The sequence below is a fragment of the Crinia signifera genome, chromosome 1, assembly GCF_055691185.1.
Source record: "Crinia signifera chromosome 1, ASM5569118v1, whole genome shotgun sequence".
Lineage (NCBI taxonomy): Eukaryota > Metazoa > Chordata > Amphibia > Anura > Myobatrachidae > Crinia > Crinia signifera.
Window position 1 is genome coordinate 170,170,241 of NC_139217.1, and position 12,986 is coordinate 170,183,226.

At 45.6% G+C, this 12,986-nt stretch overlaps 1 protein-coding gene across 3 annotated transcripts in view; it reads left to right on the plus strand.

The window, feature by feature from the left end:
* Positions 1-4,538: 4,538 nt before the first annotated feature.
* HPSE (heparanase) overlaps positions 4,539-12,986 on the plus strand; it is a 54,577-nt gene continuing 46,129 nt past the window's right edge. For 2 of the 3 annotated variants that reach the window (XM_083176740.1, XM_083176758.1), the window contains exon 1: positions 4,604-5,074. In XM_083176740.1, coding sequence (XP_083032866.1) covers positions 4,881-5,074 — 194 coding nt within the window. In that variant the 5' untranslated portion in view covers positions 4,604-4,880. The other variant, XM_083176748.1, reaches the window with a different exon arrangement.

Consider the following 12,986-nt stretch of genomic DNA (forward strand, 5'->3'; position numbering starts at 1 on the left):
AAACAGATACTGAGGCTTTTACATTAGCTGAAAAGCTCAAGGAAGCAGCAGAATACACCTGCAAAGCGGGGGAGGAAGCAGTTAAGATGATTTCCAGTGTGTCAGCAGTCTCAGTTTTTGCTAGAAGAGCTCTTTGGCTTGAAGCCTGGGAGGCTGATAGCGAGTCTAAAAAAATCCTTGGAGGCTTTACCCCTTAAGGGGGAATTGTTATTTGGTTCAGAACTAGAAACCATTATTAAACATGCCACTGGAGGGAAGAGTACGTTTCTTCCTACTTTAGGTACGAAACCTAGCGCTTCAAGGTTTGCGGCCTTTCGGTTGTCCTTTCGGACATTTTCTAGGGGAGGTGCCTCCTATAGGGGCCAGGGCGGCAGAGGCCATTTTCAGGCAGGTAGAGGAAAATACTCTAAAAAGGAAAAGTCCCGTTTTGGCGCCTTCTCTAAGAAACAGGCATCCAAAGGTGAAGTAAAACCCTCACAATGACAGGGTGGAGACTCCCCAGTCTTCTCTGGGCATGGGGGGTCGCCTACTATGTTTCAGGGGCACTTGGGCCCTTCTGCCTCAGGATCTGTGGGTCCTCAAATTCGTATCACACGGTTACAAAATCAGTTTCAGAGACTCTTCTGCAACAAGATTTCTTCCTACTCCCCTTCCAAGGGAGGTAACACGCAGAAAGGCTCTTTTGGAAGCAGCCAGGTCTCTCCAAAAAGAAAAGGGAGTTGTGGTTCCGGTACCACGGGAGTAAAAAAAAGAAGGGTTTTTACTCTATCCTCTTTTTGGTACCAAAGCCAGACGGCTCTTTCAGACCAATTTTAAATCTGAGATCCCTAAATTTACATCTTTGGGTGGATCATTTCAAAATGGAGTCCCTGAGGTCGGACCTTTTGAGTTTGGAGAGAGGAGAATTTCTTGCCTCTTTAGACATTCAAGATGCATATCTACATGTTCCCATTCAAAGAGATCATCAGTCTTTACTTCGGTTTGCAATCAAAGACTTGCACCTTCAATTTCAAGCACTTCCCTTTGGTCTGGCAGTCATGGCTGCAGCTCTAAGAATGCAGGGCATTGTAGTCATTCCTTATCTAGACGATTTGCTCTTCAAGGCAACGTCAGCAGAGAAGCTACAGGCAGATCTGTCTTCAGCAATTCTTTTTCTGCAGGATCATTGTTGGATCCTAAATTTACATAAGTCAAAATTGACTCCAACTCTCTCTTCAGTTTTTAGGAGTTGTCATGGATACCCACCTGGACAGAGTATTTCTACCAGAATCGAAAGCGGTGGAAATTTGTAATTTAAAGCAGACGATATTACAGTTGCCTTCTCCTTCGGTGTGGAAGTGCCTGAAACTGCTGGGCAAAATGGTGGCAACATTCAAAACTCTTCAGTTTGCCCGTTTCCACTCACACCCGTTTCAATGGAATATTCTGGCCTGCTGGTCTGGAAACCACAAGACCATGAAGACAGAGACGGTTGTCCTAGATCAAGAGACCAGGACATCATTGATTTGGTGGATGGACTTGGAGACTCTTCAGTTGGGGCACTTTTTACAGCTGTGGGAATGGCTGGTGGTCACCGATGCCAGTCTCCAGGGCTGGGGAGCAGTCGTTCAGGAATTGAGACTCCAGGGCCAATGGTCCATTGCAGAATCAGGACTTCCGATAAATGTATTGGGATTGAGAGCTGTTTGGCAGGCAATTCTGCAAGCGGAGGGAAGACTGCAAGCGGAGGTTTTCCCCTTCGCATTCAATCAGACAATGCCATGGCGGTAGCCTACCTAAACCACCAGGGAGGCATGCGAAGCAGCTTGGCAATGAAGGAAGTTTCAGGTATCTTCCAGTGGGCGGAGAAGAATTTCCCAGCCATTTCAGCAGTGTTTATCCCGGGAGTTCAGAACGTAGAGGTGGACTTTCTGAGAGGGGGAATGATCGTTGAATCCACTGGTCTTTCAGGAGATAGTATCTCGATGGGGTCTTCTGGAAGTGGATTTAATGGCATCCAGACACAATTGCCAGGTACCCACTTTCTGCTCAAGGACCAGGGATCCCCTCTCCTGGGTGGTAGATGCCATGACGAGCCAATGGAATTTCAACCTGCCTTACGTCTTTCCACCATTCCAGATGATTGCCCGGGTATTAAAAAGGGTGAGATCACAGGGTATCCCAGTGATATTAATAGCTCCATATTGGGCGAAGAGGTCATGGTACTCCAGCATTCGGGAGTTGTCAACACAATCGTGGCATTTACCTCTGCGACCAGATCTTCTCAAACAAGGACCCTTTTACCATCAAGACCTTGCTCGTCTAAGTTTGACGGCATGGCTTTTGAAACCTCCATTCTTAAAAGGAAAGGATTTTCAGATGCGGTCTTCTCTATGATGATAAAGGCAAGGAAACTGGTATCGTCCTGGAATTATTATAGGGTCTGGAAGATTTACGTTCATTGGTGTGAACGACAGAGGGTTCACACATCCAGATTTAAGATTTCCAGTTTCTTGTAATTTTTACAGGATGGAGTTTCTTCAGGTTTAGGCCTACAATCCTTAAATGTGCAGATTTCGGCCATGTCGATTTATTTTAAGAAAAGATTGACTTTAATTCCTGAATGCACTATGCCCTCCCTAGTGCCCTGCGTCTCACTACGCCCTCCCTAGTAACCTGCATCTCACTATGCCCTCCCTAGTGCCCTGCATCTTACTATGCCCTCCCTAGTACCCTGTGTCTCACTATGCCCTCCCTAGTGCCCTGCATCTTACTATGCCCTCCCTAGTACCCTGTGTCTCACTATGCCCTCCATAGTGCCCTGCGTCTCACTATGCCCTCCCTAGTGCCCTGCGTCTCACTATGCCCTCCCTAGTACCCTGCATCTCACTACGCCCTCCCTAGTGCCCTGCATCTCACTACGCCCTCCCTAGTACCCTGCATCTTGCTACGCCCTCCCTAGTACTCTGTGTCTCACTACACCCTCCCTAGTGCGCTGCGTCTCACTACGCCCTCCCTAGTGCCCTGCGTCTCACTACGCCCTCCCTAGTACTCTGCGTCTCACTACGCCCTCCCTAGTACTCTGCGTCTCACTATGCCGTGCCTAGTGCCTTGCATCTCACTACGTCCTCCATAGCTCCCTACTCCCTCGCTAGGGCCCTGTATCTTATTATGCCCTTCCTAGTGCACTGTTCCTAGCCAAAATCTTGCCTAGGACATAAAATTCGCTAGGGCCGGCTCTGAAGGGGTATATAGGGTTATAGCTATGGAGGTGAGGGGATATAGGGTTATAGCTATGGAGGTGAGGGGTATATAGGGTTATATCTATGGAGGCGAGGGTATATAGGTTTATAGCTAAAGGTGAGGGGTATTTAGGGGTATAGCTACAGAGGTGAGGGGTGTACAGTATATGGTTATTGCTATCAAGGTGAGGGGTATATAGCGTTAAAGTTATGGAGTTTAGACAGGACTACCTACCCTCCCGGAATGACCGTGAAGCTCCTGACAATCGGGTCCCACTCCCAGCCCCCCAGAAAGGTGGGCAACCCTCCTGGATACCGCCGGAACCCCCAAATCCAGCCTGGCTGTGGTGGTAAATTATTGCAATTCATGGCTTTTTGGGGGAGGAGGCGGCGCTAAATTGCGTAGTTTAGCCCCGTCCCCTCCTTGAAGACCCACAAATTGTGGGATTTGTAGTACTGGGGGCGGGGCTTGATGACGTCTACATCAGGCCCCGCTTCCGAAGTGGGTTTGTCTCTCTCTCACTCCAATCACTTTCGCTCTCTTGCTCCCTATGGGGCATTGCACTGACAACAGAGGGGGGTATTTTGCTATGGAGGCCACTTTGGGTATACCAGTAGTGTAATAAAACCACCTCGGCCCAAGCGCTGGGGGAGGGGCTGCATTGTGGGGGGCGCAGAGTCTCTGTCCGCATAGAAGCTGAAGTCATGAACCCTATGCCCCTCCTTAAATGGCCACCACCTCAGAGGAGACAGAGGCACATGTCGGCTCCAGAAAAAAACATGAAGAACTCATGTCGACCTTTTGACTGTTGACCTTTCCATTTGTCGACCTAATTCTTGGGTCAAAAATAATTTTGGCAGGGAGGGCGCAATTTCTAGGTCAGATGGGGTTTCCTATTGTTACGCCACTGGTGGAGAAGTTGTCCATAGCAACCAATCGGCTTCTTCCAATAATTTATCTAGTACAGATCTACTTCATCTATCTTGAAGGTTTGATACATTTCCGCATATCTTTTAGCCAAATATAATATAAACACTGTTTTCTCCTTCAAATAATAATGATAATAATAATAATAATGCCATTTCATATTTATTCATTTTATAAATCTACCATAGACACTCGTATACAGTATATGGGTGAGGATGACCGTTTTTTTTTTTTTGTGTGTGTGTACTAAACATAAATATAAAAAAAAAAACATAAACCTGAACGTGTTGTGCCTGGCAATTCCAGTTTATTGCAATGTATGCTGTCTGGGGTGGGGCGGGTTATATTTCTATACTTACTTCCTCTCATCACCTGCCTCTGATCATGTGACTGCTGCAGAGTACAATTACAATACAGTGTATACCTGGACTGGTTTTGCTGCCTGTATATTGAGTTCAACTTTTCTTTTGTTTGTTTTTTGCTTAATTATGTTAGGAAGGTGACAGGAAATTGTGGTTGACCTCTTACTTAATTGGGTAGTGGAGTCAGAACATTTGCAACCCCAGCAGAAAGCTATAGAGAAATGAGTGTTGTTTTATATCTGCAGCTTCCTCTGTGTTCTAACATGTTCTAGATAGGAAAAGATTTCTTCCTGTTTGCTGGCTGCACACGGAATAATGTAGCAGAACTCTATTCATTCTCATCACAGCCCAATACACAGGAGCGGAGTAATGTATTTGACTGTCTGCGTGGTGTTCCTGACTGGAGCTGTTTTAAGGACACACAGCAGCATCTCTCTGGGGAATACTGTGGAACTTGAATTACAATTAAACACAAGTGCAAGATCCCGTTTAAATCCAAGATTTCTATCTGTGACAATTGATGCCAGTCTTGCTTCAGAATCTAAGTACATTTCTTTCCTTCGGTAAGTAGGCCAAATAACTTTCTATTATTATTCCTAAACATATGTATCAAGCTGGTGAGGAAATACAAATGGTTTAATGCACAAAATAGTCATAAGGCATTTGATCGCATACCTTCCAACATTACCCTCTCCAGGAGGGACACATTGCTCTGTTTCTGGACTTCCCTCATAATGTAGGATAGCCATCACCTGTCTCACACAGGTTAATTGAAAAGAAAGGTGCTTCAACACAGGTAATGGCAATCATTAATTAAGGGAGAAGTCCAGAAACAGAGCAATGTGTCCCTCCTGGAGAGGGTCATGTTGGGAGGTATGGATCGGCATTTCTTTAAAATGGCTTATGCCGATTATCGTAAATTGTAAAAGGTTTACACAAAGCGTTGGAACGTGTTGTGAGCTGATTCTGCCATATATTATATAGAGATGGTAGGTGACTATGCCCTTGTTAATTATACTACTGACTATGCATCCAACTTCCGTTACACACCTGTGGTCCTTACTGGCACTTTTTTAAAACCAGTTGGTGAATCATGTATGTTTTGGCTACACTGCATGGGTAAAGTATGTTTGAATCAGTGCGTGTGCTGAATTTATTTTTATTATCAGTTATTTATATACACACATTCCGCAGCGCTTTACAGAGAATATTTGAACATTCACATCAGTCCCTGCCCCAGTGGAGCTTACAATCTATATTCCCTACAAAATGTACATATTCATTCTAGGGTTAATTGTTGGGAGCGAAATAACCTACTAGTATATTTTAGGATTGTGGGAGGAAACTGGAGTACCCAGAGTAAATCCACGCAAGCATGGGGATAATATACAAACTCCGCACAGTTAGGGCCATGGTGGGAATCGGTCCCATGACCTCAGCGCTATGAGACAATAATGCTAATCATCACACCATACAGAATGTATGCGGTAACACATATATGTAAGGCATGGATGGAGTATATTCAATGAAAGGATTGGCCCACAAGGAACATGGGCCAATTCCAGCAAGGCAAGACAGCTTGGTGTCCAAGTCGTCCCTTTCTCACAGTAGGGGATATACTGCCTATATTGGAGCGGTGCCAGACAGTCACCAAGACCCAGCAGCTTTCCGACAGCCATACTTGCCTACCTGACCCTCTCCATGCGGGAGAAAATGCTCTGTTCCTGGGCTTCCCTGGTAATGTATGATTGCCATCACCTGTGGTGAAACACCTTTACCTAGCTCCCCACAGATGATGCCAATCATACATTACCAGGGAAGTCCAGGAACAGAGCATTTTCTCCCGCATGGAGAGGGCCAGGTAGGCAAATATGCAGACAGCCCAACATCACCAATGTCTGTCTACTTCTGGAACAGTAGGAAACCCCAGCTGGCCTGGCACACAGCATACCGTAGAACCCCACACAGCCAGTACACCCATCAGCGGCAGCCACCCACCTGCACTTTCCAGAAAATAACAACTAGAGCCACCTCTCTTCTGCACTAACCCCTGAGAGCAATAGGTAAGGACACTGATGGTGGAGACAGTCACTTATAGTTGAGGAAGTCCATCCAGGTATGTGGCTAATGTGCTAAGAGGGCCAGGAGGGGTGGGGCCAGGGCTGGCAATAGAAATCTTGGGGCCCCATACACTGATATCTCTGTGGGGCCCCTACTCCCTCCACTAGCGGGGAGGGTTAGGTCCTAGTTGGGAGGGTTAGGCTGCTAGGGGAGGGGAGGGGGAGGGGTTAAGCTGTGTGAAGGGAGGATAAGGGGGGCAGGGGGAGGGATTCCCTCTATTGGGATGCTGGTGTCAGTATTCTGACTGCTGGCATCCCAACACCAGTAATTCAGATGTATCCCATATACTGTCCCTACACACACATATATAAACATACATATATACCTACACACATTTACACATTATATATATATATATACAAACACACACACGTACATACATACATACATACATACATAAGCATATATACCTACACACATATATATATATATATATATCTACAGTATACACACATATATAAGCATATATACTTACACATTTATACTTACATGCATATACATATATACATGTGCCCCAGACATACTGTGAAATGGTGGGGGAGGGGTTCTATGACCCAGGGGTACTCACTGTTGCTACAGTCAGGATGTGTCTTATCTGTAGGGACCAGGGGCAGACACAGAGGGGGTGATTGGCTCCCCTAGGCTGCCCTCAGCCTTTGTCAGAAACTTGTAATTGCTGAGGCCACCTCGAGCTGTGGATGATCCCCCATCACTGCCAGCAGAAGATCGAGGAGGGGACGTCACATCCCTCGTGTCCGCTGACAGCTGCCCCTTCCTCCCGCAGGGCTGCGTGTATTGCTGTGCAGTCAGTGGCCCTAATGGCTGGCAAGGCACTAGGCAGCAGGGCAGGAGGCAGCCACAACAGAGTGCGGAGCAGAGGATCATGGTGCAGCGCATGCGCAGTAAGGTGCAGCCAGAAGACAGCTGACAGCCTCCCAGCGCTCAGCGGCTGCGGCGTGACACTGTACATGCCAGACAGGACGGACAAGGGACACTGACTGTGACACTCACACTGTCACACACAGCAGCGCAGCGGCAGGAGAGACCCAGCGGCGGCATGCACAGACATGCAGTACACAGACATGGGCTGCAGACGGCCGCGATGGTAAGACAGACGGTCCAAGGCTGGGCCCTGGGGCCCTTCAGATCACCGGGGCCCGTCACACATGTCCCCCTTGACCCCCCCTGTCTCCGGCCCTGGGTGGGGCTACATACGAAGTGGGCAGAATGACCAAAGTGGTGGCATGTGTGCCTTAGCAGTGATGTATTCTGTCCCTTTAGATCCACTCCCTCAACAGATCCCACCCCCCTTAGGTCTTTTTTGGGTTATATGTTCTTTACGATCTGTCCCTGGTAAGCTACCCCAGCAATTTTCTTGATAAATTTTGCGAAGTGATGTTTGTTATGTTTTCCATAGCCACATTCTGTCATTTTTCAGGTAACGTTTAGAAAATTAAGTCAACGTGCGGTTGTCTTTGGCAATACAACTTTTGTACACTGGAGAGAAAGTGGGTGACCCGCACCATCTGTGGTCAATTTTATAAATTTTTGTAAATGTTTGCAATTATGAATGGAAATAATCCCACCAATGGGGATTTACTATATATAAATCTGCCCCAATTGGTTGAGGGTGCCGTCAACTGATTTAATATATATAGAATACAGATAGAAGAAAAGCAAATCAGTTTAGTATGACGCACTCCTCATTCATAGTGTCAACAAAGTGACTAAAAGTTGTGCTGTACCTTTAATAAGTGTAAATACTTTTTATATTTTATTTTTATCCATGTCACTCACAGGCCATCATTTGTTGCAGCAATAATCTATAATTTTTATTAATTATGCTTGACCCGATAATCTGTTTCCCTGTATCGGAGTACAGTGGCGAAAATATTAAAAACAGAAAGATGTAAAGTATAGAGAAAAAGAAGTTATGAAAGATTAAAATAACTCTCTGCTAACCGTGGTTGTTTAGTTTAATTTCTAGATCCCGCTTATCTTGCAGGTAAGTATAGTATATATTATTTCAGTACAAATGTATGTAATAAATGGTTCTAATCCCAATCTCGAGTCAAATGTCTAATTATATGGTGTGTTTTAATGGTTTATTAAGCAATCTCTTCTCCTATGGGGAGTTTATGTTTGCTGATATTCACACATAAAATGTCATGTTTGCAACAATTCAATGTATGTTGCTACTTGCTAGATACATTGTAGTAATGCCACATGAATATCTTGTAGTCGTCTTAAGCTGGGTACACATATGTACAATCGTCGGGCCGTTCTTCCGATCTGCGGACGAACGGCCGTTCGATTGTATATATGTGTACGCTGTCCCGATCCCTTCGTTGCGATCGATAAACGGCCAAAAACGTTTTTGGCCGTCCACGGTCGGTCGGTCGCAGGTTCTTTGCTGCTTAATATTCTTCCGACAGGACGGCTCCATATCGAAAGAAAAGTGACATGTGTACGCACGTTCGATCGATATGCAGCCCGTTCCTGCGATCATTCCTCCCAAAAGCAGCACGCCCATGTGGGTGTTGACTAGCTGCGTCATCCCTCCATCAGCGCAGCATGTAAACAACAGGAAGTCTTCTCCCCCGTACTTTCCGCGCCATGCTGTTAAAGAATATTCGTTGTGTGTGCATTCCTTTTGAAATAAATAATCGTTGTGTGTGCATTCCTGACAGATATAGTTATAGAAGATAGATAGATAGATAGATAGATAGATAGATATGTGATGTTCATTGTTCTGCATAAACACTTAACATTTATTAAGAAATACTGACAAAAAATACTGTGAACACTTTGTTTATTTGGGTGGTCGGACCTGAACAGAGTATCACATACAGGTGCTTGCGTGAAGGTGTAGCAGGAACGCCCACCCACCCAAAAAAACATAAAAACACATTTGAAGATGGTGGTGTATGTAGTGGAAAGCGGTCCCACGGCAGCAACGCTTCACATGGGAACATCCTGGCCTGCTCACATGTGATGCATTGCTGCCGTGAGACTGCTTGCCATGACATAAGTGCCACGTGTGAAGGTGTAGCAGAAACGCCCACCCACCCAAAAAACATAAAAACACATGTGAACATGGTGGTGTATGTAGTGGAAAGCGGTCCCACGGCAGCAACGCATCACATGGGAACATCCCGGCCTGCTCACATGTGATGCATTGCTGCCGTGAGACTGCTTGCCATGACATAAGTGCCACGTGTGAAGGTGTAGCAGGAACGCCCACCCACCCAAAAAACATAAAAACACATTTGAAGATGGTGGTGTATGTAGTGGAAAGCGGTCCCACGGCAGCAACGCATCACATGGGAACATCCCGGCCTGCTCACATGTGATGCATTGCTGCCGTGAGACTGCTTGCCATGACATAAGTGCCACGTGTGAAGGTGTAGCAGGAACGCCCACCCACCCAAAAAACATAAAAACACATTTGAACATGGTGGTGTATGTAGTGGAAAGCGGTCCCACGGCAGCAACGCATCACATGGGAACATCCCGGCCTGCTCACATGTGATGCATTGCTGCCGTGGGACTGCTTGCCATGACATGCACCATTTTAAGGTGCATGCTGCTGGCCTCCAAATAAACAAGAAGGAGAAAAAAAGTAAAATAAAGTACACAAACTATTTTTTGACTTTATAATGCAAACCGTTATAAATTTTTTCATATAAAGAGTGTACTACTGCTACGCCTTTTTGGATTTTCGTAATTTTTTGGGCTACGGTATGGACTTTTCCGCTTAGTTCTTGTAGACATTTATGGACTTGTGTCATGTTTTCTTGCATTGTGCTTTCGTCGCTGGACATGTCAGGTGATGGTGTGTTCTTCTCCCCCTCTGCACTGACATCTGAAATCTCGATGATATCTATAATAAGTACAGATAAAGAAATGTTTACTTTTCCACAAATGATACGTCACTATCCCATAAAGATGATTTGCAGTATACACTCACCATCTACACTGCTTGTGATCGCAATCACTTGGTTCCCCTCTGTGGTCCCTTCCATCGGCTGCGCAGCCTGGATATCATCTACAGTGACAAGGTAAAGTGACGTATTACTACACCTTGTTTTGTGTATAAAACATGTGTTGTTGTGTTGGTGTGCTGGTACAAAACCTATCTGTTGTACTCTCCTTCTTTATTTTCAGGTTGGAGGCCCTGTCTCTGCCTTCCTCATGTCTTCTCCTGGACTGGATTTCCTCTGAGTAAAAACAAGCAACATGTCAGCAAAACACACAAAATGTAATGGATCAAGACAGTATATTAATAAAGCCACCTAGGGCAGTGGTTCCCAAACTGTGTGCCGTGGCTCCCTGGGGTGCCTCGGGACACTTGCAGGGGTGCCCTGGCTTGGTGGTCCAGGACCAACTCAAAATATTAATGGTTCGTTATTTATGAGCAAAACCAGTGCTGGTGGCTGACAATCATAAAATGTGTACAAACAGAAGCAAATCCTGTCCTTTACCACATAACTGACCCTAAGAATCGCATATAAACCCAATCTAATAAAAATAAATTGGCCTGGGGTGCCGGTTAAAAAGAATTCTGATACTCTGGGGTGCCGTGATTCAAAATAGATTGGGAACCCCTGACCTAGGGCATTGGACTCACTTCTTTTAATAATTCCACGAATTTTCTTTAGCTTGGCCTGCTCCTTGTGCTTCAGGTCCGACCACCGTTTCTGTAGCTGGTATTTGGACCTTCTTTTCCCAAACTTCTCCTTTATCTCCTTGCATACACGCTGCATAATAATTTTTTTTCTATAATTCGTCTTGGGGTATGTTTTTCGCGAACAATCGTAGTCCCTTCTATCCAACATTTTTACCATCAGTTCCACCTCTGCAGATGACATGGCGGAGGCGCGCGTCACTTTTTTCTCCTTGTTGTCCTGTCTCTCAGCGATTTCTTTATCTGTTGTTATCAGTGATGAATTGGAAAACAAAGGTGCTGTACTGGCCTCCCCCATATGCGGTGGCGCCAGACCCTCCGACATGGCTCCTCGATGTCCCGTGTCTGTGTGACGCGAAGCACGTGAGTGGGGCGGAGATTCCTGCGCTCATCCAATCACTGTGTTTCAAGCCACGTTCAGCACGAAAGAATATTCCGTCGTTGCTGTTCGAGTGATCGGAGCTGCGCTGCGAATTTTCCAGACTGTTTATCGACATTTCTTTCGGTGAGTATTAAAACAAAATGTGTAGTTTTCTATGACAGGGACTTCAATCTGTGGGCCATGGGTATGCTGGGGCTTGTAGTGACCATGTATCCTATGTCCCACAGAGTTTCAACTCCTGTACTATAGCTACAGTATATCTAGTGGCCCACAGACTGAACACCTGTACATTAAATGGTTTATGGTGTGCTTTGTGTATCAAGAAAATAATATGCCTTTTTATTTTATTTTTTGGAACAGAAATTCAACCATGGCAGAAAAAAATGTCGAATTTATGAAGGACTTCATTGAGGCCTACAGGGATCAGAATTGTCTCTGGAACACCAAATCCAGAGACCATTCCAATCGGCAGAAGAGGCTATCTGCTCTGGAGGAGCTGGTGAGGGTGAGCCAGACATACTACCCCACAGCAAATGTAGAGTGGGTCCGGACTCGGATTGCTAATATGAGGACCGTCTTTAAAAAAGAACTAAATAAGGTGGAGTCCTCAAAGCGGTCTGGGGCAGGGGCAGACCAAGTCTATGTGCCCAGGCTGTGGTACTACGACCTGCTGGCCTTCACGGTGGACCAGGAGCTGCCCAGGGAATCGGTCAGCAACACTGCAAGGGACCAGCCTGCCCCCTCCACCTCCTCGTGCAACCAAGAGGTTTCTGATGACACCATTTGCGGCACAGTAAGTAGACGGATTTTATTTTAAATATTTTTTTTTAAACAAGATAAATATAACAACAAGTACAGTATAAAAATTGTGAACATGTATAACCAAAAGGGGGGGTATCGCCCCCTGCAACTGACCTCTCTGTTGGGCACAACAGAGAGGTCAGTTGCAGGGGGCGATACCCCCCCTTTTGGTTATACATCGTCAATTTGACCTTCTCTGTGGCCCTAATTCTGGTTCTTCTCAGTGGTGGAGGTATACTCTTATCCGCCTGAGAACACAGTGATCAATATTCAGACATCGCAAGTGCATTGACCACATTTTTTGTATTTGGAACTTTTGGTTGGGATTGGTAATCCCTGGTATCTACACTGTTGTAGTCTTTCTGGCGCGGATTATTGTAATATTTTTTTGTGGTGTAAAATTAACGAAATAATATCATTCTGCCAATCCACAGCGCCAACACCAATAAAATACTGCATGTATTCATCCCTGGTTAATTTAGCA